The sequence below is a fragment of the Elaeis guineensis genome, chromosome 8 (assembly GCF_000442705.2).
Source record: "Elaeis guineensis isolate ETL-2024a chromosome 8, EG11, whole genome shotgun sequence".
NCBI lineage: Eukaryota > Viridiplantae > Streptophyta > Magnoliopsida > Arecales > Arecaceae > Elaeis > Elaeis guineensis.
The window spans coordinates 136,049,734-136,075,522 of NC_026000.2; the positions used below are offsets into that span (position 1 = coordinate 136,049,734).

At 33.4% G+C, this 25,789-nt stretch overlaps 1 protein-coding gene and 1 long non-coding RNA gene across 2 annotated transcripts; one reads left to right on the forward strand and one right to left on the reverse strand.

Moving 5' to 3' along the window:
- The first annotated feature begins 2,188 nt into the window (after window positions 1-2,188).
- On the forward strand, window positions 2,189-2,840 carry LOC140859708 (uncharacterized). The gene is made up of 2 exons (XR_012143415.1): window positions 2,189-2,324; window positions 2,607-2,840. It is a non-coding gene; the product is annotated as an uncharacterized lncRNA (long non-coding RNA).
- LOC105049380 (pyrophosphate--fructose 6-phosphate 1-phosphotransferase subunit alpha) lies at window positions 2,571-13,781 on the reverse strand. The gene is made up of 19 exons (XM_010929002.4): window positions 13,613-13,781; window positions 12,275-12,447; window positions 11,184-11,296; window positions 8,356-8,430; window positions 8,143-8,256; window positions 7,995-8,062; window positions 7,679-7,762; window positions 7,234-7,287; window positions 6,810-6,890; window positions 6,604-6,697; window positions 6,456-6,529; window positions 6,200-6,310; window positions 5,814-5,858; window positions 5,658-5,714; window positions 5,230-5,334; window positions 5,024-5,140; window positions 4,792-4,895; window positions 4,157-4,322; window positions 2,571-2,991 (listed from the first exon to the last, which is right to left on the reverse strand). The coding sequence occupies exons 1-19, from the start codon at window positions 13,700-13,702 to the stop codon at window positions 2,863-2,865; spliced, it is 1,854 nt and encodes a 617-aa protein (XP_010927304.1). The 5' UTR covers window positions 13,703-13,781; the 3' UTR covers window positions 2,571-2,862.
- Between the last annotated feature and the right edge of the window lie 12,008 nt (window positions 13,782-25,789).

A 25,789-nucleotide genomic window follows, 5' to 3' on the forward strand; every position in this document is an offset into this window, starting at 1 on the left:
ACGATATTATATAATATTTTATATATTAAAATATTATATTTTATTTTATTTTTATGCAAGATGGGATGATTATGTCCATCTTATAACAACATAATATACCTTATATACTTCACAAAGATATTTTTGATAAAAATTTTTAAAATAAAATATAATAAGATTATAAATTTTTATTTTTATATAATATCTAAATCCATAACTATATCCATTCTATGCAAATGTATAAGCTATTCATCTAATATCAGATTTAGATACTTTTTTTAGAAGCATATTATTACACATTAGAGGAAACATGGATGGTTATGATTTATTTATTTTTTAGATAAAATAATTTTGATCTATCATTTGATAAAAAGATCATTTTATCTATATAAATTAATAAATAAAATAAATTTATTATTTTATATATATATGTTAATTTGTCTCTAGTAAAATAAGGAAAGAATTAACAAACCAAGAGAGGTGTATTTATGTTAAGAATTTTTTGCATGTATACCCTTCTAAATATTCAAATTTGTGTGAATACACTCATAAAATTGCTATTTGCATATATATCCTTATAAATTTTTCTTTTGCATATCTATCTATGAGGATATTTTAGTCATTTTAATTTTAAATCATTAATTTTTAACCGTGTTAGATGATATGAGTATATATACAAAAAAAGATATTTTATAAGGATATACATGCAGCTATCAATTTTAAAAGGATATTTATGTAAATTTGAATATTTAAAAAGATATACATATAAAAAACCCTTAAATGAATATAATTCCATCAAGTGCACTAATACATCAAATTACATAATAGGGCATATTCCTACTTTATTGTTGATCTGGATTTAAATATTTTTTTTTTTTTTGTAGGATAAGAGTCATGATTTAAATATATTCATACATGGACAAATTACAAATATGAACTAATTAGATTTTTTATGACTGGATTATAATAATACATGGAATCATACTATTCAAAACTTTTATTTTTCCATCCCATTAATGCTTAGATCAGGGACACTGGAAACATAAGAATTTTTTTCTAGGCATTTCCCATGGTATTTATTCAATTGTTTGGACTTTTATTTAAATGATCCATTATTGACTATAAACCATTAAGTATTGTATTAAAAATCTAATATTTATTTAGTGCATAGTCCAACTCTCATAACTTGAACTTCCCAAATGATGAAAATGTTACCAAAACAAATTCAGTTTTGTTATAGAAAAGTTCAATATCTTCATTTATCATGGCTACCGCCAATTGAATAACAGCATATGAACAAATTCACTCCACCTTATATAGTGCAATCGTTATTAACATCAGACTTTATCACTGTACTCATGTAAACTAAGATCTAGCAGACCCTTCTGACCTTGTGCTTTTTATATAGGCAATTAGAAATATAGATGATGCCTGTTATTTATTCAAGTTACATCAATATTTTTTAATTCAAAGCTCTGCCAAAGGTTGAAAATGATAATTATGGAAATAGCATTCAAATAATACCATAATTACACATTATCATCCATTATCTCCAATAATAACAGCTGCCATATTTTCCAATGCTCTACTCCTGGAGTTTCTAGTAAAAGAGTGGAAGAAGAAAACAATTGTCTATTTGTATGTTTATAACAATAAATGATGGTTTTGGAGGCTTTTCGAGTCCCCCTGAACAAATAAAAAATTTAATTAAAAACTTGAGACAGCACAAACTTATTCATCCTTTGCCTTCTTTTATACTTCTACAAGGAATAACAACACGTAAATAAGCTAGTTAAAGATTCAACGAGACCCTGATAAATGTATCCCCTGGACATCAATGGCAGGAAGGAAAATGAGAACACAAATGGACCAAGCTTGGTCCAAGCGATATAACATATTAACAAATAATGATACAGCCAAATAATATAAATTTTTACACTGGACCGGCCCATTTGCATTCACAGCAACCATCGAAACTCCAGTACAAGCAAATTAAAAGACAATCATCAACAATTTGGCAACTGAACCAACCATGATTTGGTACCATAGGCTGCAGGATGCTCACAAAGGAATTTAAGGGTTCCAGAACATATTTTTACCTTCTCAAAGGGTTCCTGGCCATGGAAATCCTGTGGTCCATAACAATCCCACAATGGATGGCATCAAGCTTCCATCACAAATCCAATTTCAAACAAACTCTTTCAACCTTCTGCTCATGCAACACTACAGCATATGATAGATCTGAAAACCATATCACAGTTCTCGAAAAGGTTCAGCTGAAGGCCACTTGGTGAAATCTCCAGCCCTTAAAGATGCCTCCAGGAGACTGGAAAGAATCCGACAAGGTGAGCCAAACTACTCGCACAGCATTAGTTCTCCCGGCTTTTCTCCTTATCAGGGGTTTTCCAGGCAGGTTTCCACCAAATATACCCAACCTATCAGATATAGTCACTGAAACTAAATCCGGAAGTCCTTCAGCAACTGCACACAGCTGCTCAACACCAAACATTCACAATTACAGCAATTCCCTCTCTATATATTGTTGTTTTCTCCCGGTTTATAAACATTTTCCAGATATAAGTCCTCAACAATTCAGAAATAGCTAAAATCATCATTATTCGATGCAGGAAAGAACTTTGTTATAAGACAGAACCGTATTATTACTCAACTTCAAAGTACAGCAATGGACTCGTCCTAGTGACTTGAACCATCAACAAAAATGCATGCCAACCAAAAGTGGAGACAGATAAATCATGTGAAAGTTCTTACTCCCTGCAAACACTCACAATAGGGAAAAGACAGAATGGAGGAAAAAGAAAACCAAATAAATGGAAAACAGACATTGCTAATGGGTCCGCTATTGAGGATGGTTAGTGATGCAACTCAGAGACGTGGCTGGCTGCTAAATGTGGGAGAAGCCATCACAGACAACACGTCCGTCACAGAAGCCATAGCACTCAAAGCTGCTTTCAGGACATCCTGTGAACACCCAGGCTTCACTATGCTTTTCACCTGTAAAAACAAAATATAGGAGTGCAAGAGTTAGATCTATATTTGCAGCAACAAATATGGAAGAACTGCTGCTATAATGACAACTAAGAAAAGGGCTGAGGCTGCAGTTTACAAACTAACACTTCAGGACATAAACAAGATTTTGCAATTCGTTATTTTGTTTAAGGGCAGCCACAGACCAGGTTGTGTTGTATTGACTGGGACTAGGAGATAAGCAGGCATGGGAGCAGGCAGGCATTATGATTTAGCTCACAAAGGGGATATCCACTGACAAGAATGTTAGTTTACTGGCATAGCATCGAAATGGCCTATTATTTAACCAAGTGATATTAGTAGAGGTATATATTATGGCAGAAAATTAGGACCAAAGAGACATTGCAAAAATCATACTAGACTGAATCAGGGTAACTAGGGAAGCAGAATTGGGTGCAACACAAGGAAAGCAGTTTATGGATAAATTTGAGAAGTTTGAGTATCTACAAAATTTAAACATAATTTATCACACAAGGAAGCCCAGAATTATTACAGGGGTGACATTTTTGGTTGTGGCAACATAGGAAAGGGACACTGCAGAGACTTTCACTTTTTTGGGAAAAAATAACGATAAATGATATAGTGTTGTCACAGTCACAGGCTAATAATTTGGAATAATTCAGATGATAATAGAAGCCTAAAAAGGGAACAAAGATTAAACAGGGGGGGGGGGGGGGGGGGCGCGGTTGGTGGCGTTTGGGGAGGGATAGGCGAGCGGGTCAGTGGGGGCCATAATCAAGAGGCAGGAATGAAGTTCCAGAGTAGGTGTCATGTCCTCCAGGGGTGGTTCCTACACTTGGGTGAAAAAAAATAACGTCAAAAAAAAAAAAAAAAAGATGCTGTGAATGGATAATTAAATCATCAGCTAGGATACAAACCAGACATCGATTTACCATAATAACATACTAACCAGAATACACTGTATCTTATCTCTATAGGGTTAGATCCCGAGTTATTGCGAAGTAAAAAAACCAATGAGATTGTGGAAGTCAATATTCTCACATTTGTTGCTACTGCACTGTTCATTCTAGTTCCTACTGCTTTTTTTCTTATCATCTACGTGAAAACAGTCAGCTAAAATGGGAGAACAAGAAGATTATTATCATATCATAGAACGACGAAATATTAGAACCTTTTCCAGATACTCCTGAAGCAATTTAATCCGGCCCATGTAATCTTGATCTTCAACACACAATGTAATGGTCTTAGCATCAGCACCAGGTCCATCAAACTGAAGAGGTCCAAGGTTTCTGTATATGTCATCCATCAAAAAGCTGGAAGCATTGTGTCTCAACAACCTGGAACCCAGATCTCAACATTAGACACAAGTGAAAACACACGCAACCAATATTACAAAATGACAAATTAGATACTAGGCCACTTGAATCTTATGTTTCTCATCCAAGCATATCGAGAAAGATCATCCAACTCTAGACAAACTGAACTTATCTCAAACATTAGACTGCCCAATAATTTTTCAAAGGATCCTTCATGATTGCATACTAAAAATGGACTGTGTAGGCTTGCAGTTGCCAGGAGAAGGGAAAAATGCATACAGCTCAAAGAATATTATATTAAAAGGAAAGCAATTGAAGGGTTGGAAAATAGTTCATTTGCTTTAACAAAAAAAAAGAGAACTATGGTTCCACCAGCAAAGCAAGTATGTTTAGACATGCTCAGATCACTGCCTGGAAAGGTAACTAATTCAGAACATGCAATAGGAGATAGCAACTATCATATCAGTAAAATGTTATAACAATAGCATACTCGAATGCTTTTCCTTTCAACTCTACAGTGGCAGGATGAACAGCAGGTTTTCCAATCAGAGAGGCTGCAGGACCACGTGACCATCGCTTCACAGTCATCATTGCCTAGAATAATCAAAACTGATTGTTACATGTAGCTTATTTTGATCACACTGTTGGATCCAAGTGTTCAAACAGTATATTGAGGAGAAAAAAAAACACTAATTAGAAAAATAAACAGGACAGAGATTCACTGTAATTGGAGCAGCACCACACCGCCATTTATTCACAGGATTTTTCAGATTTGTGATAGTCGCCATGTAACCATTCAAACGAGCTGCTAGTATATGATAGCAGACATGCCCAAGAACCTAAGCGGAAACAGTTTCACAAATAAACTCATTGGTCATAGCAAAACTAGCAAAGCAAAAGAAGAAAACTACTCCTTGTAGGAACTCACATAAGCATAGTCACAGTCAAATTTAGAAGGCAAGGATCCCCTAGCTTGGTAGCCAAAAAAGTGGCAGATAGCATTAAATTTCTTTCCTTTGTATGTGCCTTCTTTCTGTGAAGATAGTAAAATAAAACATTCACTGCATAAGAACATTTTAAAGCTAGGGATGACCCAGCAATGACGGAAATAGCATACAAGATATAAATGGAAAGAGCAACCAACTATCAGTCCATTAAACAATACTGCAATACATATATAAGCAACAGATAAAGAAACTTAAGAAATGCAATATTATGAAGTTACAATGTACGATTAACAATATGGATTTATGATGCAGTACCACTCCAAGAAAAATATAGTAAATGTGTTTATTGTTAATCCAAGTTGAAGATGTGATTTTCTGTGTCATCATCATATAAATGATTTAAACTCACCAGCCGCTTGTTCATTTCTTTGTCCACCAACTGAGCTAGAAGTTTCTCTGTCTCAATCTAAACATAAAGAAATAGAGGAAAATTCAGAAAACAATAATCAAAATAATGCTTTTCTGAAAAAATTCCACCTTTTTGAATTGTTGCACCAAATTTTACCTGGGATAACTGTGCAGAGTCATCAGATTCTGGATGGAGAAGCAGCTGTAGCATAGATAGAAAATGTTACTAGTATCACAAATATCTCAAGCAAATCAAGCAGCAAGTAACAAATATGAATTTACAACATGTTTATAGGAACCATAAATGGTAAGCCTTGGCACAACAATAAGGTTGCTCTGTTGTGATCTGGCTGTCACATATTCGAAACATGGAAACAATCTCTCCACAAGTGGGGCTAAGGATTTTCGTACATCCGACGCTCACTCCCAACCCCGCCGCTCCCCCCCCCCCAACCTCCAACCCCGCAATAGCAGGAGCCTTGAGCACTAGGCAATCCCTTTTTATTTTTTGTAGCCACCAATAAAAAAGGAATAAAAAATAACCTGTCTCCTTAAAAATGGTGGCAAAAATTCAAAGAGTGCAGATGCCCATGGTGAAAGTTGTGAAGAGATATTCTCAGCCGACACACCCTGAAGATGGAGACCATGGATTTCCTAAACCACATATAACAGTTTAGTAAATGTCCAAAGCCACAGCAAAGCTAGAAGAACAATAAGAATATAACTGTTCGCTTCCAATTTTGATCCAAAAAACATGGAAAACAAAAATCATTAAGTCACTATTTTATAGGCCAAGTACCTGGAGCAAGGCATACAGTTCAGGTATGCTTTCTACAAGCCCCTCAGGTATAAGAATTACACCATGATGCTTGTCTGCACAAGAAACAAAAAGTATATCAGAAGTTGACAAAATAAACCTTCACAAGCCCAAACCAACAACTTCTAACCTTTCTCTGCTCTGGCTTGTACTGCATCACAGATCTGTTTTGTAATGTCAAAAATGGTGAGTTTTGATGCAGCAACCTCCTCACCCAGGATGACCTGAGAAAGAATTGAAGTTATTATAAATCACTTGAAAAAACAGATATCATCAAATAAACAAAATATCAGGGTAAAAAGAGAAAACCAAGTGAAATCAAATGCAAAGTCTAACCATATTTGGATGTGACTGGAGAGTACATTCCAAGGCCACATGAGATGCCTTGCGACCCATAAGCCGAATAAAATAATAATACTGCAAAACAAAATGCAAAACATTAGTTCGCCAGAAGATTGAGGATGAAGTTTGAGCAAGGAAAAATTAACAACAAACTGCTTGTTTAGGAAGCAAAAAAGATATCTGGTGACAAAATCTACCATTGATTGAAACAAGAATAAATATTGGAATATGGTTGATTGCATGAACATGGAAAACAGGTAGTTTCAACATTCATGTTTTAGCCCAAGTCAACCATTATAAAAAAAACTCCTGTGCCAACACTATTGGACTCTTGGAGAACCATAAACTCATTTGGTCTAACCAAGTTGCTGAAGCTAGTTTGACAAGTAAAGCCTTACAGAAATGAACTATGCATTACCTTTTCCGCCGAGAGCGCATCTGTGCAGACATTGCTGATGAGCTGTGAATTAACCTGAAAAGAGAATGCATATGAACAGGCCTCACTATGACATTGCAAAGCTTAGAAACTATGGTCATTTTAAAATCTATTTTTTAATATTGCTAAAAAAATCATGACTGTTAGGAGTTCCTCGTTAAATTTATCAGAAAAATTGAATGTCAAGTTCCTGGTGATATAATATTGAAATGTTATGTTACACTAATTTTACATGCATAATTCAAGATTGTTACATCTAACAAGGTGGGTAGTATGTCCAAACGTAATAAGGAGGAAGATGGAGTGAGTTTCCCAGATGAAAAATTAGAAAATAAAATAAAAAACTAAGGTTCTGTTGACAACAAATCATATTCATAATTACCCTAACACATCTATAACACTACAGCATTTCATGTTACAAACATACCTTGCAAATTGTATCAAATCCAACATTTGTCTCCACAAACTGATTCTTAAGATCCCCATTCAAAGTTACAGGAACGCCTACTACCTGTCACATATTTTTTAAACTTAGATATTGAACTTATCCAGTTTAAACCAAAGGATACCTGAAGCATCAAAAACCAGCATTTCCTGGCAGGAAAATGAATGCCTGATTCTGTATAGAGCTATTATGTAACACCAAAATATAATAGCATAGAAAATCTAAATGCATGCAAGAAAAAGGTAAGTTGACAATTGACTCATTCCGTAGAATAATACCAAAACCACATGTCAAATACCTTTGTTGAACATTGTGACTCAGCAAAAGTCTCTGCAAGCTGCGCAGCATCGGTATTGGATGTAACTCCTTAAGAAACATAGGGAAATGCATATTGAGTGACCCAGATGTCTGATAACATATATTAGTAAGCACACTATGAAACACACCTCCAATGATGACAAGACCATCCAACTTCAGCGCCTGGCATGCAGTCATTGCAGCATTGACTTGTTCAGTTGTTCTAATTTGATCTTTTGTCCGGCCAAGCAAATCATAACCACCTTTAGAAGCAGAAAGCATATGCACATAAATTAGGAAGATAATTTGCATTAATACAAGAACCAAAAAAAAAAAAGCAATGAAGACAAGCTATAACAAACCTTGGTTTTTATATGTGGAAAGGATATCATCTGTAATTTCCAAAGTTTTCTGTGCAAATAAACCTTCAGTGCCACCTGTAACAAAAACAAGAGGCATTAGCAAAAGAACATAAAATTATTTCATCACAAAAACCGAGCCACTAGAATCATCTCACTAAAAATAAAGCAATCCAAAATATGGAACCTGCAGGTGACAGACCAAGGGCCGAACAGATACTAGAGGGGGTACCTGCCAGTGACCAGTTCAGCACAATATAGGTCCATGCTGGAAAAGAAGGGGGGAGGGAGAAGGAAAGGAAAAGAAAGAGAGAGAGGGAGGAAGGGAAAGGGAGGATGGAAAGAGAGAGAGAGAGAGAGAGAGGCCTCGAAAGCCCTCACTAACAGGGGGTTGCTCCTATTTCATTTCGAAATAGGGGCTGCCATTTTTTTTTGTAAATTTCAAATTGAAATCGGCAAATGATTTTCCAACTTTCTTCTGAGTGAAGTTGGCAAATCATTTGCCAATTATTTTAATTTGAAATTTACATAAAAATGTAGATATTTCGAACCGATGGGATGAATCATGCTGGAAACTAAGAAGTCTGATTCGTACGCCCCAAACCGGCTGGTTCAATATGGTTCAACAAATCTTGTGATAAATAGATACATGAGCCATTCTTTAAAAGAGGGAGGAAATAATAGAAAAATAGAATCCATGTCTCAATAAGACCATGATCAACGTCAAGAAATATTAATCAAGTGCACAGCTACTGCAGTCATACAGTGAAGAAACAATCCAAGTCACATGTACCGTAATTAGATATATTCATACAATAAGGATAAAAAAGAATTTTAGAGCACATGACATGAATTTTTATGTAGTAAAGAAACTGATAACAATAAATTTTATCACAATGGTACAAAGAAAGAGGGAGAGAGAAAAGGGGAAGATGGAGGGAGGAGGAGAAATAACTTATAACTCGATTTATTATGATGATTTTATTAAAAATAACAAGGTTTTTTTTCTGCTGTAGGTCCACCCGAGGAAAGGGAAACCATTGACATGGCTTTATCGACCCAAAATGAAACTAGTTAAATCATCTGGAGATATTCATGGGTAATGATGGAACAAGATAGGTAGAGGAGCAAGAAATGGAATAAGCAATTATGAAGAGACTAATAGGTTGGTCATGACAACAAGTCCGCTTCAGTGGGCAGCTTTGAGGCACTGATGACTTCTCTTTCTTATTTGGCAATGTAACCAATTAATAGAAGTTGCAATCACTACAGCCAATCAACCAGGTGATGATCTGTATTCCATAATCTTTCACCTTAATTGAGCATACTCTTACCGATGAAAAGTTTGGCAATTTATTGCGCTAGAATTAGATATCAAAAGGATGTTTAGCTTGGGAAGCGTGGGCTTGTTAACTGATTCCTAACTTGCCTGATACACCAATCCTTAGAGAAGAGGAAGTAAAGTGCAACACGTGTTTTCCAGAGAAACTTAAATGATATGGAATCAGAGTATGCATGTCCTCTTGCACTCAAATGTATGGATGGGGCAATATCAGAAGTAAAAGCCCAGACAGGAAATTTAAGTTGAAGCCCTGAAACGGAAGAAAGGCAAATCAAAGGGCCTTCTACAATCAGAGAAAAGCGAAAATATCATTAGTTCTTGACATCCTTTCCCATGTTATGAAAATCCTATTCATCTATTACCCATCACTACTTATTTGGGAAAAAAAAGGATACGTAATAGGAAGAGATTTGGTTTTTAACCATGCAGCAGTACAGATTGTCATATATAGCGATAAGCTGAGAACCAAATCACAGCAGCTAGCTGTATCTGCTTCCACACTGTTATGAATAAAAAATGAATTCTTGCATAGCATCACATGATTAATAACAACGTTTCCTCTTTTCTAATATAATGATCAGCAGACAACAGTCTTCGACCCACAACAACAAGTGACACACCTTGTCAAGTCACAAGACCATACCAAAGCCAACAAACATTTCAGACGAGCTTGGACATCCCTTTGAAGCGAATTTGTAACTCATTGGTCAACTTACACCATCTTCCCTCATTTAAAAGATGAAGATTGCAAAAGATACCAAGTATAAGATCAAAAGAGATCGACAGTAGGAGTAATAGTATCAGGTCTGAAACTAAAACTAGAGAAAGAAAGATGATCCAATAAAAAGTAATTTCAAAAAGAGATATTAGATAGATTATGTCTGGTGGCAGGCAAAAGGAAAGAGGGAAGTACACCAGAGGAAAAAGAGATGAATTGAAAACTGAAAGTACATCCAATTTGGTTGGACTGAAAAATTGCAAAGAAAGCAATAAAGAAAGTGGTCAAGATGTGGTTATCTTGATATATTTTCCTTGTGTTACTATTCTCTCAAATTTATTATCAATTAGGCACTATTTGATTGCCAAGAAAAATAAAGAAAACAAAAGTATTTCATGGAAAGAAAAGAAAAGAATTCTCTTCTTCAATTGAACCTAGAAAACCTAGAAAAGAAAAACTAGTTTTCCTTACGTTACTTTAAAAACTTTGCACACCCCCCCCCCCCACAAGGCATCCCTCCCTGATTTTTTTTTTCAATTGCTAGACACTGGAAAAGAAGTTTCTCCACAAAGTTTCTTTCCTGGCACTTGATTAGCAACCAAAGAAAGTGTAGGAGCGTGTAAATAACAAGAAGAAAAAGATAGAAAACATTACTGATCTTAGAAAGCTATCCGAATTTTGCTAATTCATAAAAACGAACACAAAATAATGAACACAAAATTGCTATTTGTAAATTTGGCCATAAATATGCATCATAAGACAGATGCTTACCAACAAATCCAAGCAAAGTACTATTGCGGTTGTGAGCCTTGATAGCATCATAAAGCCCCCAAATAACATTATGTCCTCCTGGTGATTGTCTCCCGGAAAATACAACACCCACCCTGCAATAAAGATATTTGAAAATATAAATTGTAAGTACTGCTGGAAATAAACTAATGTGCCATAAGCATATAATGATGATCAAATGACCAATCTTCCCATGGAAGAATGATGTTGTGGATATCAGAAAATAAAATGTATACTATATGGAAACAACAAGCCAACTAACAAAAAGATTCAAGGAAAAAGTTTGATATTCACTGATGGCACCACTTAGATAAAATAAACCATCAAGGAAAACAATCTGTCCAATCTTTAGAATAGACAATTGACAGCTGGACTCAGCTTCAGCAATACCTGCATAAACGCGAGTTTATGACAGGAAAAGTTGGATATTTTAGGAATGTAAAAAATTAAAAGGAAAAAAAAAAAAAAAAACAAAGTATAGCACCTTAGAGAGTCATTAAGTTACCAATCTACCAACAGCAATTGCTATAACGATGAACCATTACAAAAAGAAAGAGACATAACAGCATTCTCACTGGCATACATGCATGAGAAGTGCTTAGTCACCCTATCTAACTGGATCAGCATGCCTACAACTACATTCAGTATGTATGTTGCAAAGGTGAAAAAATGAAGAAGGCTAATTACATTTTTGAGATGGCTTTCAGTAAGATGACTCAGACAGTTACATATAGGACCATAACATAATATAATTTGTTTCAAAACTTGTGGAGGCGCATGCCAAGTAACAACCTCTTCAGAATAAGATGCCAGAAAAGTAAAAGTGCAACCCAGGTGAGAGATTCTAGCACTTGAGTACTTCTATTAGACTATTACAATGATAAACTTGCTCATTTCCCCCTTTCAAGAGGAGACAAAGTCACATGATGAGGCAGGTAACAGGTTGCAAGATTTACTTAGCATGTAACTCTTGTTTAGATCCTCGAAACCAAAATTTCAAGAATTCGCTCAAATAAGACAGAAGATTCAAAATTTATTAGAAAGCAAAAGAAAAGCAGCAGGTGAGTATAAACCTGATAGCTGGATGCTCTGTTATGATCTGTGCATCAGGAACTTTGGCCGTCGCCCTCAGAAAATGAGCCAAAGGTTGCCCATATGTGTGGGGAAAGTTTTGACCGATCACATGCGCACTAGCTGGATCTGCAGCGGTTGTTGCATCACCAAACTCGACCCTCACTGTGGTTCCCTGAATTAGGCGAAGCAGGAAAAAACGAAGAAAAATTAAAGACTGACTTCCCAGAGAACTGATCAAGCAGGATCAATTTTACTGCCACTAAAGCAGCATGACACAAGATGCAATAAATTAAATAAAACATAAATCATTATTAACTAGGCATGATGAAAATATTGATTTACCAGAGCTAGGGCAGAACAAAGGTTTATTTACCGGTTGATACAGACAATCTATGACTTTGATAATACCGACAAACAAAAGGCTCCAGAGACATTTCAGTCAAACTTTTACGAGTCAATACAATCTCTATGTTAATGAGATCGGAGACAGATGGGATATATATATATTGGCTTGGAACCCATCCCATATTTCTTCCAAGACTAAGACCTTGTTCACAACATAGAATCACGAGCAGAATCCAGTCAAAATTAAAAGCAACATGTCCAACCAAGCATGATAGAAGAAGATGGAGGGGGAAGAAGAGGAAACCATCGAGCATATATTGAGTCTCTTACAGTTCAGCAAAAGTCAAAGCTTCGTCAAAAATATAACTTGGTTCCAGAATTTACATCAAAGTCATAGGAAAAAGGCAAAAAATGCACCCAAACCGAAAAAAAAGGTCAAAGCATACAGAACAGTACTCAAAAAGGATACCCGTTCCTCGCCTTATTAAACTACACAATCCGCCGATCTACAATACGGATAACTTGGCACTGTACAATTAAATGACCGCTAATATAAAACAAAACAGAGTACACCAAAGAAAATATAATCTTCAAAATTGTCAAAGGTCGAAACACTAATTAAAGTCCACTCATTTACAGCAGATCCAATCACCAGCACGAGATGAAAAACAAGAAAACAGATTAAATCATCAAAACAACCAAAAAAAATAAACACAAGAAAACGTCATAAAGATCCGATCTTTCCATGTAGCAATGCCTGCATCCCAGTCCCACTGTCCATAAAGCCACAAACCCCGGCCCGATCTAATCTAAAACCACAGAAAAAACACACGAACTAACAGCCGATCACCAGCGTAAGAATCCTCCAAACAAAGTGAAAACCCATCGATTTCGAAACGGGAAAGGGATGAGAAGAAGAAAAAGATCTCGGACGGGAGCGAAGAAGCGCAATGGAGGCGAGAAAACCAAACCCTACAAGTGAGAAGAGGGACCTGAAGGCAAGGAGGAAGCTCCGGCTGGTAGAGAGTCCTTTGCTTCTGAAGATCCGAGAGCTCTCGGGGAACGCCGTAATCCGAATCCATTGTCTTCTCTCTCCCTCTCTCTATCCTCTCCGCTTCTCTCTTTCGTCTCCGTGTCCTCTCCGCCCCTTGGAAAGCGGTATTAATACCGGGGGCGATACTTACAGCAACACCAAACCACCTGCCCTATATTTACACAAAGACCCACTAACTTTCTATATTTACAAGAAAGCCACTTTGAGGTATATACGGAGTACGGATCGTATATTAATCTCTATGCGGATGCATGATCTTCCATCCACGTGCCACACCAAACCCAGTGCTTCACTTTTGGGCGGACGATTGAGTGTATGTATAGGAATTTTTATGGGACTTTGTGTAGAGGTTTCCTGTTGGAATATATTTTATTGCTTTCGGATCCGGGTCTGGTGGCCTGTGGTGGGGGCACGGCTTGAATTCGGACTATTAGGTGAAGCTTGATATGGATATAAAGGATCTGAATTTTTTTGGTTTAATAGATATAAGATCTCTACTTGCTTGTGATTTAAGGGTAATTATTAGGCGTAATAGGCTTGGCGGACCAGTCCAACAATCACTCGCCACATTATTCTCTTATATTTAAGCAATTCAAGATCAAATGAGAAGTGTTGTTATATGGATTCAATGGATCAGGTCTAAGTATAATATAATAGATTTGGAAATTCTAAGTTTTGTTGAATTTGGTTAAATCCATTGCATGTTGAATTTGGGCCTTAACATAGCTTTAAATGGATGATTTTTTTTTTTTTTTTAGGTAGGCTTTGATCAAATGGTATCTTATTTAATTCATGCCAATTAGTTAATAGAGAAAACATCTTTTAATTATATGAAGGATTATAGGAACACATAATTCCTCTTGCATGCAAAAGGTTTGACCAAGGTTTATCTCTACTATATGGTACACAAATGGAGCAACATGATCAGATATCTACTGATCTCAATACATTAAACTAATTCAATAACTTTTTGATGCAATGTCATTCATGACGAATGATTTTATTATTATTATTATTATTATTGTGCTGCTGCAAAGGGGCACTAATTGCCAGTATAATATAATCTCAGAAGATGGCAAACCAAAGTCATCTCACTATATGTGAAATCACAAGGATTGAATGGATGTGCAAGTTTTCTTTTCATTAATTGCACCCTTGCAACCATACTGCAAGGAGACAATGAAGCAAGATAGAAGTGTATTGATCAACACATACTGATTTCATATGCCAAACAAAAAAAAAGCCTCAGGCTTTTTCTTTTTGGATTTATTAAATATTTATCTCGATTGGTTGGTGAGATTGCAAATGCCCCTGAGTACTCCGCTTTCTTGGTTCAAAATTATTTTAAAAAAAAAATCTCTTCAATTAATTATATGCATGCATATCGCATGCCATCCACTGTTCCTGTACCAGATTTTGGGTAGGCGATGCACGTCCTATGCTTATTGACCGAACCCTAAAAGGGACACGTCCTATGCGCATCTGACGAAAGGAATAAACCAAATAGTAACTAAAAATAAAAAAAAGACCAAATGCACAACATTAAGTTTGAAAAGAATAAGAATATATGAAATAAAAATAAAAAATATCAGTTAGAAAATGATATCAAAGAACATGTAATTTGAATACAGTTAACCATAAATTTATCAATACAAAAAAATAAAACAGAAATATCTAAACAAAATCAAATATAAACCCAAAACATGAAAAAAGAAACATGATGAAACGAAAAAAAAAAAGTTAAATACTACAATTAATAAAAAAACTCAATATATAGAAGCAATACTAGCAAATGAAATGAGATGAAATATATAAGATAAGAATATTAACACAAAAATAACTATAAGATGAGTATAATATTATTGTGTGTGTGTATATATATATATATATATATATATATATATATATATATATATATATATATATATGTCGGTCTTATCACGATTATCTCAAATATTAGATATGCTAAATCTATATTGGTCTTATCGTGATTGTCTTGGACATTAGAGATAGTGGTTGGGGTAGGTAGGTATGGAAGTTTGGTTAGGACCATAGTTAGGTTGGGAAAGGGAAAGAGAGAGAAAAGGACATCAAAATGTAAAAAAAAAAAATTTATGGAAGCAATTAAGATGCTTTCAGCAATACGTGTTATGGTGCCAATATATATATAATATATAAAAGAGCCGCATAGCATGCAAATGTTACACACTCACGATGTTATGGTTCTAGTATAGCCTGATTTGCCCACAACTTATTCAAACTTCTATATAAAAATCACTTATAAAATAAATGATTGTTGGTACCGCATAAATAAGGCATTTCACACAAAGTTTTCTATTAGGAACATGCCAGTAAAAATAGGTTGTTATTAGGGGATCGTGAAGAAGGGAAGGGAGGCATGTAGGGGTAAAAGTGGTATGAATGTTATCCATCAAATCCATTTTCATATCCAATCAAATTGGATATAAACAAAAATTTAAGGATCCAACTAATATCCATATTATATTCATATCTATCAAAAAAAATTGATATGTATATCGATAGACGACTATCCGATCCATATCTGAATATCGAATCTACATGTAATTCTATATAATTTTATATCGCACCTCTTAATTTTTAAAAAATTATACAACCATATAAACATATTATTAACTTAATTCATCATTTATTTAGTAATATCTTTAATTTTTATTATAAAATTTAATTATCTAAGTTATATCTATAATTATAACCATACTTCACGATCAGAAATCTACCTTTCAGTGAGGGATTAATTCCCTTATTAAAAGCAAAAATCCTTTGGTGAATCGATTCACCGAGAGATTTTCAAGAAAAATCTATTCCTTAGAATATGTGATGTTGGTGAAAGTCTTCCTCAGAAATCTCTCGATAATTATCAAGGGATCGAAAACTTTTAACAAAAAAAATTTCTTGGTAAAACTAAAAGCCATTTGTCAAGAATCGATCATTTTTTAAGAGATTCACTAACTAAAATACACTCGAAAATCCTGGATAATTACCAAGAATTCATCGAGGAAATATCCCTCGCTAAAAATTAGTTAGTTGAATGATTTGTGAGGAAGTTATCCCTCACAGATCCCTCAGTAATAACCTCCAACGATCCCTTAGTGATAGTTTGAGATTTATTAAAAAATTTTTAACAATTCCTTGGTAAAGTTTCATCTAGCATTCTATTTTTCTTACAAATCTCTTAATAAAGCTTCTACTTGGAAGACTATTTTGGAAATATAATAGTAGGTCTATATATATTCTAATTCTCAATATATCATCTATAACCAAATATTTTATAACATAAAACAATACAACACTTTTGAGCAAACGTATTTAAGTAAAAAAGCTTCCATAAAATATAAGTTTAGGTCCATCAATATTTCAATCGATAAATAAACATAACACATCAAAATATTAAACAATTCAACTCCAGTTAGTATCCAGCATTAAACATAAAACTACACTTAATAAGTTCATAATTAAATTTCAATCACATGAATGATCGGTTGGAGAGTTATCTGACTCAATTTCTTGTGAAGAGGTGACAACTGCTCAGAAGATGTAAAATCAAAATCAAAAATAAAAGATCACAGCATCTCTTTATGTTGAGAGTTCATCAAAACCTCTATAATATATTTCTGCATAATCTTCATAACTTTTTAGATAGCAAAGTAGATGATGGATGCACTCCTTGAAGGATCGTCTGATTAAGAAGTGGAGTACAATATATGAGTCCTTACGAATACATTAGATGCATGTGTATGCGATCTAAATTCGTATACCTTATTCTTAGAAACACCTCTTGTCACTTTCACCCATATAGTAGCATCACATGAAGGTTGTAATTCAATTTTTGAGCCATATTTTTCTAAAGAGCAACCTTATATGCCTCTTGTAACCATATATTGAAAAGGTTCAATTCTTTTAAAAAAATTGAATAGCAAATATCTTTATTTCATGGACAATATGGATAAAAATAAAAATAAATAGAACAGCAATAATTTATCTGTTAATGTAACAATCCAACTCTGTAAACTTGAAAATCAAAATTATTAGATATTTCTCAAAAATTCAATAAATTCATCCTAAAACTATGACTTTCCAAACTAGCAAACACACCACCTATTAATAATGCATACCAACCATTCAATTTAACATCCAACCACCACCATAACAAGACATCCAAGAATAATTCTCAATCAATATTAGAATAACTTCAAATCTACATTCAGGATATTTAAATAGAAAATATCCATATTAATATAAATAGATATACTTAAAAGATATATTAAAAGAACCTTTTTTGGATGTGGATATACTTATAGATATACATATGTTACTATATATTAATATATAGATTTATTTGATATAAAATTAAAAATTTACACTAACTTTCCTGGATTTTGCATCCATGAACTCACCTGTCTCTTTCTTTTTGTAGTGCGATCAAAAAATATTGTAATAGTAGGTTTTCACCATTCTCTTACATCTATAATAAATTATTATATCATAAATATATAATTGAATATAAATATCAATAATAATTGAGAAATACTTAATAAAAAATTATCTTCTCTTATATATCACAAAAAGAATGAACCCCCTAATGCTTGTGATCGATTCCTTTTTTGCTGCATTTGATTTTTTCCATCAGCTTTAAGCTTCTACTGTCACTTATCTTTAAGCCAATATTGCTTCTGGCATAACTCATCCCATATCTCTTACTTTACGGATCATGTTTATAAGTTGGCTCGTGATTTCTTTTAACTCATCAATATATTTTTCTGTACCTCACTCATCATATCAGTAAATAGACATCTATTGGTACTCACCCAATATTTTCTATTATCATGATCTTATACTGGAGATCATTTGTACCTTATCTGCAAAATACGTTGAAGACTTATGCTATATTATCATAATAACTTACTCATGTTATGAACTAAGTAAAAACCTAATACATCTTCTCAAATCTGTGCAACAACTCATCCTTGGTTGTCTGCTCTCCCATTCCCCACTAAGGTCAAGTTTTTTTATAACACTGTTTCAGCCAAACACTCATTTGATGTGACATCTCGAACTGATGAATCCACACATTAAACACTTAACCAAATTAATCATACGAAATAACAATAAAAATATATGTCAAATAAGAATATATAATTACAAAACTTATTTATTCATTTCCACTATGATGTAAACTTTATCCACTTTAATGGTCGGCTCAAGAACAAGTTGGTTCAGGCCTCTTATATACATAGGGTCAATCAAACTCACACTGTCAAATACATGAGATAAAAAATTGATAGATGGCTCCTCCATGGGTAATGAGTCATGCCACTCAGTAGGCGGAGGTGTTATCGAGGGATTCCTAAAGAATTTATTAAAGACAATAAATTCTTAACAAATCGCTTAAAGATTTCTCAGTAAAATTAGATTTTGGACGCAACTAAACATTCCTTGAAAATTTCTTTCTAATCCTCAGTGATTTTTGAGAGATAGATCTCTTGGTGATATCCTCGTTGAAAGACTGATTTCTAATAGTACTTTCAGTGTCCAAATATATCTGTATCCATTTAAAATAAATATGAATATATATTTTTATATTCAAATAATATCGCATCCATATTTGTATTTGTCGAATAAAATAAATATGAATATAGATATGCTAGTATCTGATCCATATCTAATTCGATTTCAATACTAAAGAAATGAGTAGAATCTTATAAATTTATATATAGGTTGGTTTCACCATTTAGAAAAAAGGTGATGAGCACAATCCTATAAAAATATTTTTAAGAGTTTAAATTTTTTAATTTTATATGGTAAAGATAAATATATCTAGGGGAGATCTTAATTCAAAATTTTGAACTAAAAATTCTAAGAAATCATGATTTTGGAATAAACATTGTCAAAAAAAGAAAAGCCAAGAACCTATAGATATACTTCATCGAAAGAAAATTTTTGGAAAAACTAGTTTTTCTAAAACATCTAATATTTCAATAAAAATAAATAAATTTAAAGAATTGTAACTAAATTTTTGGAATGTTTTATTTTTATAAAGCTTTATTTGTTCTTCCTTTCTCATGGATATATTAATAACTATCTATTGATGTATACAGAAATTCTAGCTCTTTCTCAGATGTACCATAAGTGTCTAAATTGAAACAAGTTGTATGCAAGAGTAATAAGGTGTATCCAAAAATGGATTGCAAACCTATATTGCTGATCTTTTAGGGCATTCCTTGTATTTGTGGATAATCGTTCATGCCATCTACCAAGCTCCACTAAAATTCTAATATAATTTTTGGGGTTTATCTCCATATTTTTTGCCAAAAAACAAAATAGGCTAGCATAACAAAGCTTTCACCTCCGAGTCACCATCCCAGAGATAAAATGAAAAGAAAAAAATAATGAAAAAAAGAATTAGACAAAAAATCTTGGTCCTTGACCTAGATTTCAACCTTTCCTACATCATCGAGTCCTGTGTCCTCCCTCTGTTAGCACCACTGTCTTTTATAGGGCTTAGTTGTGCTGTTTGTTACCCCATAAGAAAAAGTTGCCCTTAATATAACATGTTGATCCTCCTATAAGATCTTATTATGGTAAGAAAACCAATATCACTGGTTGAAACTTCAGCTGATTCCCGAGACACATGATCGTTCCTTGTAAGATGATTTGAAGTAAATTCTACCTCTTTGATACAAGGATATACTCAATCCAGAGGCTTCAAATAATAAGGGTGTTCAATTGAGGGGATTAGGAGTCTGGAATCGAAATCGAATGGATGACTCTCATTCCAACCATTTGGTTGGCAGGAGTTCATTCCGATTCTAATTTCAGAGTGGAATGGAAATGGATCAATCTATATGGAACTCAATCCCTACTCTCCTCTTTGGATTCAAATTTTATTCGATTCCGATTTCGATTCCGGTCACGAACCAAACTGTGATGGCCCAGCCCGATAACAAATCCCAGCCCATGTAACAAAGCCCAAAAAAAAAACAGAAAACAGGAGAGAAGATTCCCGAAGGGAGTCTTCTTCCTCCTCTTGCCGGCTCCCAATCGGAGTCGGAGATGAGCTCCCTCCGGCCCTATTTAAGGAGGAGAACCCTCCTCTCTCCTCTCATCGAGAAATTCGAGGCAAAACGGCGGCAATCGCCGGAAATTCCTTACGGAGACCCGTCACTGTGCCGTCCAATTTCTCGCCGGAAAAGCTTCGCCGGCGACGGAGGTAAGCCTCCTCCCCTTCCTCTCTTCTCCCCTTCCTTCCCGTGCCGATGTGCATGCTCGCCGGCGACCGGAGTCGCCGAATTTTGTTGCGGAAGAATCTTCCTTTTTGCCATTTTTCCGTCGCCGGTGGTCACCGCCGACCATCGATTTGGCCTCCTCTTGCCGCCGGATCGCCTCCCCTCCTGCCGATGGCCGCCCCATGCCGGCTGCACCGCCGGTCGGCCAGCCAACGAGGGGACCTCACGGTCCCCTGTTTCGGCCCAAAAAGAACCCACGGGAAAAGAAAAGAAAAAGAAAAGAAAAAGAAAGGAAAAAGAAAAAAAAAGAAAAAAGAAAAAGAAAAAAATAATATAATAATAATTTAATAATAATAAATAGGATTTTCTCCTCTCTCTTCCGTGAAGGAAAAAGAAAAAAAAAAGAAAAAAAGAGAAAGAAAGAGAGAAAGAAAAGAAGAGAAAAGAAAAGAAAAATTATTAAATTAATTAATAAATAATGATATAAATAATAAAATATGAGAAAGAAAAATTTTCTCTCTTCCTTCTCTCCCTTCAGCTGAACTAGTATTTTCTCTCTCTAGAATTAGACTTTCTCCTCTCTCTAGAATCCTCCTCTAGATTATTTCTCTCTCCTAAGATTTTTTTAGAATTTTGAGAAGAATGATGATGAATTTAAATGATTCTCGTGATGAATTTTTGATCTGTGATCGTCGGACGATACACCGACATCCACTTTGATCAGATCAGATATTTTTAGATTTTATTTCTCATATTTTATTAAATTATCCACATGATAATTTCAGCATAATTTGATCTGATCGATCGGATTTGTTGAATCATATTATCTGAAGAATTTAAGATGAGTTTTCTCTCTAAAATTTTCTCTCTCTAGAATTTTCTCTCTCTAAAATATTCTCTCTCTTGATTGATTTCTCTCTAAAAAAAGGTTAGTGAATGAAGAAATTTTTTTAATGTCCTGATCTGATTCTAATGAAGAACTCTGATCCATGATTGTCAGACAGCGTACTGACACCCACCTTAATCAGACCATGAATCTTTAGATTTGATCATCCATGATTTCAATCTAGCCATGACTTGATTTGATCATGTTGATTTCACCAATAGAGATATTGGACCAATCATAATGTTGGATTGTGTCGTCTGATCAATTCGAATTGTACCTTATGAATTCTCTCTCCTCTGATTTTCTCTCTCCACTTGATTTTATGAAATCGATGAAGAAACTCGGTCCTATCACTTCTTATCCGATTTGATCTGATAGTCAAACTTTGGATCGTTTAGGTCCTAATTAGATTTTGATTAGATGAAATTAGATGATCGGATCCAATCTAAACCGTTGAAATATGGTATTCGTATTCTTTCTAATTATTGAAATTGATTCTGTATAGGATTGTGGATGTTTGATCATGGGATATTGCGATATGATCTACGAACAGAATTTTTGGAAGAAAATTTATAGAATTATGTGATTTATTGGAAATACGTTTGAGGTAAGTAATGTTTCACTTTTTTTAGATTTATCGATAAATTATAATATATTTTTCTGACATAATTTATGAAATGATGCATGAATTGGATGAATGGTATTTTGTTATGAAAATATCTTATTTGAAATGTTATGATGAAGCATGTTTGAACATATTGATTTCATGATGCATTATATTAATTGAATTCGATACTACATGATTATATATTTTATTATCGAAATTAGAATATGAAATATGATTTATGAAGAATTATGATATAAGAAACATGATGAATTGACAATCTGACTATGTAAAGGACCCTACCAATAGGGGCATATACATTGGCAATTGATTGTCCTGAGGGTTTATGTCGCCAGCGAGACCAGCGACATGTCACCAGAGAGATCAGCGACAAACCGCCAGCGAGACCAGCGGTTCCAAAGGACATGGCTGCAGATGATTCGCAGCCTATCGCAAGCAGATACGCGGTATTATGACCCTGCCACAGAAAAATATGGTCATAGCTCATGGTTGACGAAAAAATTTAAGAAAAAAGAAATTAAAATCTGGAAAGAAACTTGAATTTTGAAAAAGAAATGAATTTGGTATGAATTATGTTGCATAATTAAAATTGATTTCGAATTGATGAACTCTATATGCTTGTTTTCTATAAATGATGATTTACTTAAATGCCTGATGAAATCTGTTGAAAAGTGATCATTGCTTACTGGGCTGTCTAGCTCATTATCTCTTATTTTACTGTTTTTACAGATGTTGAAAATTAAGATGATACAAGATATGAATGGAAGAGTGATCAGAAGCAGAATCTCTATACTTTTATTTTCGGTTGAAAGTCTTATTGAATTTGATGTAAGGACTATGAATCATTATTGAATTTATTGAGATATTAAAGAAAAAAATTTAGGTCATTATATTTTAGATTTAAATTATTGACTAATTATTTCGCTGTTGTTTTAGGATAGTATGATAAGATGCCTTGCATGCTCATGGGAAGAGTTTTCTATGGGTATGCGGCGGTTGCCATGACCCTCGATTCAAAATCTCGGGTCGGGGAGTGACAATTATAGTGGTATCAGAGCATAAGTGGATGAATTATAAAACATAAAATCAGATATAGAATTAGTGTAAGTGGATAGACACTAGGGACATTATAGTGTAGATCTTTGATGATTGTAGTGGGAGAAGTATTTATAAATTTTGATTAAACATTGAGATTATGTATGAAAGGATCATAAGAGATTATGACATATAGAGTTTGAAATATGATGGATGATCTATTGATCATTATATGATTAGTTAGATTCTGATTGAAAGTAATTACAAAAAGGATTGACATAAAATTTTATTGTGCATTGTGGTTATTAATTTGATCATTAGTTATTTAAGTGAATCGTAAGTTCAAATTCGATGTGAGAATAATACTATGATATTACTTTTAGTTGAGAAGTTGACTATTATTGACAAGATAAAGATTTGATAATAAAATGTTGTTCCAGAATGGGCTAAGAAAGTTTTATTTTATGGTGCTTGATTGAATATTTATCGAAAGTAAACTTGGTATGTGGATCATATATAAAGTAGCATATTAGGATGAATACATATTTGAGATATTGCAAAGAAGCCTATTTCTTATTGATGAAATTGATTATGAGTTTGTAGAATATTCATCGTACTAGAATCTTGAATCATCATCCTTAGATCTAGATAATGGATCTTATTATGTCTCTTGGAGAGTACATGATGTATATGAAATTTCAATTTAAAGATTTCGTATCTAAGTTGATCAAGAGATTTTCTGATATTATTGTTGAGGTTGTTAATGAAAAATTGATATCTTTAGATTAAGATAAAAGATCTGATTTATATTTATTTCAGATTAAGGGATCCATGTGAATTTATAATTTAAAAATTTGGGATTTAGGAATTGATATGGAGTTCCTTTGCTTTTGTTAATGAGGTCCCTAATTGAATCTACTATTAAATGAGATTTAATTTTTTTTAAGCTTGTATGATTTTATGAAAGGATATTTGATAGATATTGAAGATCCTGATGATAGAAATTTAAAAAAAATATATATTAATGATTTGAAATCCATATATATTCTGATTATGTCCAAATTTGATGGAGCATCGAAGGATTTTTTTTCATTGACTTGACTTATAAAGATTTTGATTTGAAAATTATCAAATTGAATTGATATGAGAATTAAGATTTGATTCATATTGATTATAGTAAATCTATATGATGATATTGGACTCAAGGGTTAATCAAGATTATTGTACACCAGTAAAAGTATGAATGAGAATCGAAAGTTAATCTTTGACTTCATTGAAATTTAAAATTTTAGGTCTTTTCTATTGATAAGGTAAAGAAATAATTTGATCAAAATTTTTTATGGTAAAGCTAAGAAATTTTGATTGTTAGATCAGAGTGCGCAGTGGAAGCATGGTAATCTGGATTATTTTGAGTAAGTCAGGAATGTTGACCCTTTGAGTTAAAGAATTATGATAGATGATATGGTTTGATATGAGAAATTTATTGATATTAGAAAGAATAATATTTTAAAATTTTAAATTATTTTAGATATCCTAATGTGATTTTTAAAAGTGGTGCTTCCACTTACTGTGCTACAAAAATAGTTAGCATCCTAATTCTAGGATGAGTGGACCTTTGATTTTTGATTTTAGATTTAGAATATTTAGAGATAAATTTTTTCTATCCTAAAATTGAATTTTACAATTCTCTATTATTTAGGAAGAATTTGAGATCGTTTATCGAATAATGATTTTGATCTTAGATTATTATACTCAAATAATTATCTCTAGGTATAATAAAATTTGAAGTTTGGACTTTTTGATCATTATTATTTTTCTGACTGAATAGAAAAGATTGAGGTTATCTATTGATATTGACGATTATTCTACAAAAGAAGGATTGGAGTTATTTATAATTTAATTTGATAATGAATCGATTAATTAAGAGTTGCTAATATTTAGATAAAGAAAATTGATATACTTACTTAGAATAGAGACATTGATTTTGATTATAAGAAAAATATAGTTTTGATTTAGATCAATTTTTGAGTTATTGATTTTTATTATGGAATGACTTAATGATAAAATTTGCTTCAAGAATTAGAATATTTAAGAGTTTGAGGGTTTGAGTAAGAAAATTTCGATGATTAGAAATAGTGATATTGATTCAATCAACATTGATGATATTGATCTTTATGAAATGACTTAATGATGAAGTTGTATCGAGAAATAAAATATCAAAAGTTCGAAAATGAGATTGAAATGATAAATCTTCAATTTTGAAAGTACGAATAAGAGAAAATATTTTTGAATTTTGATTAATTA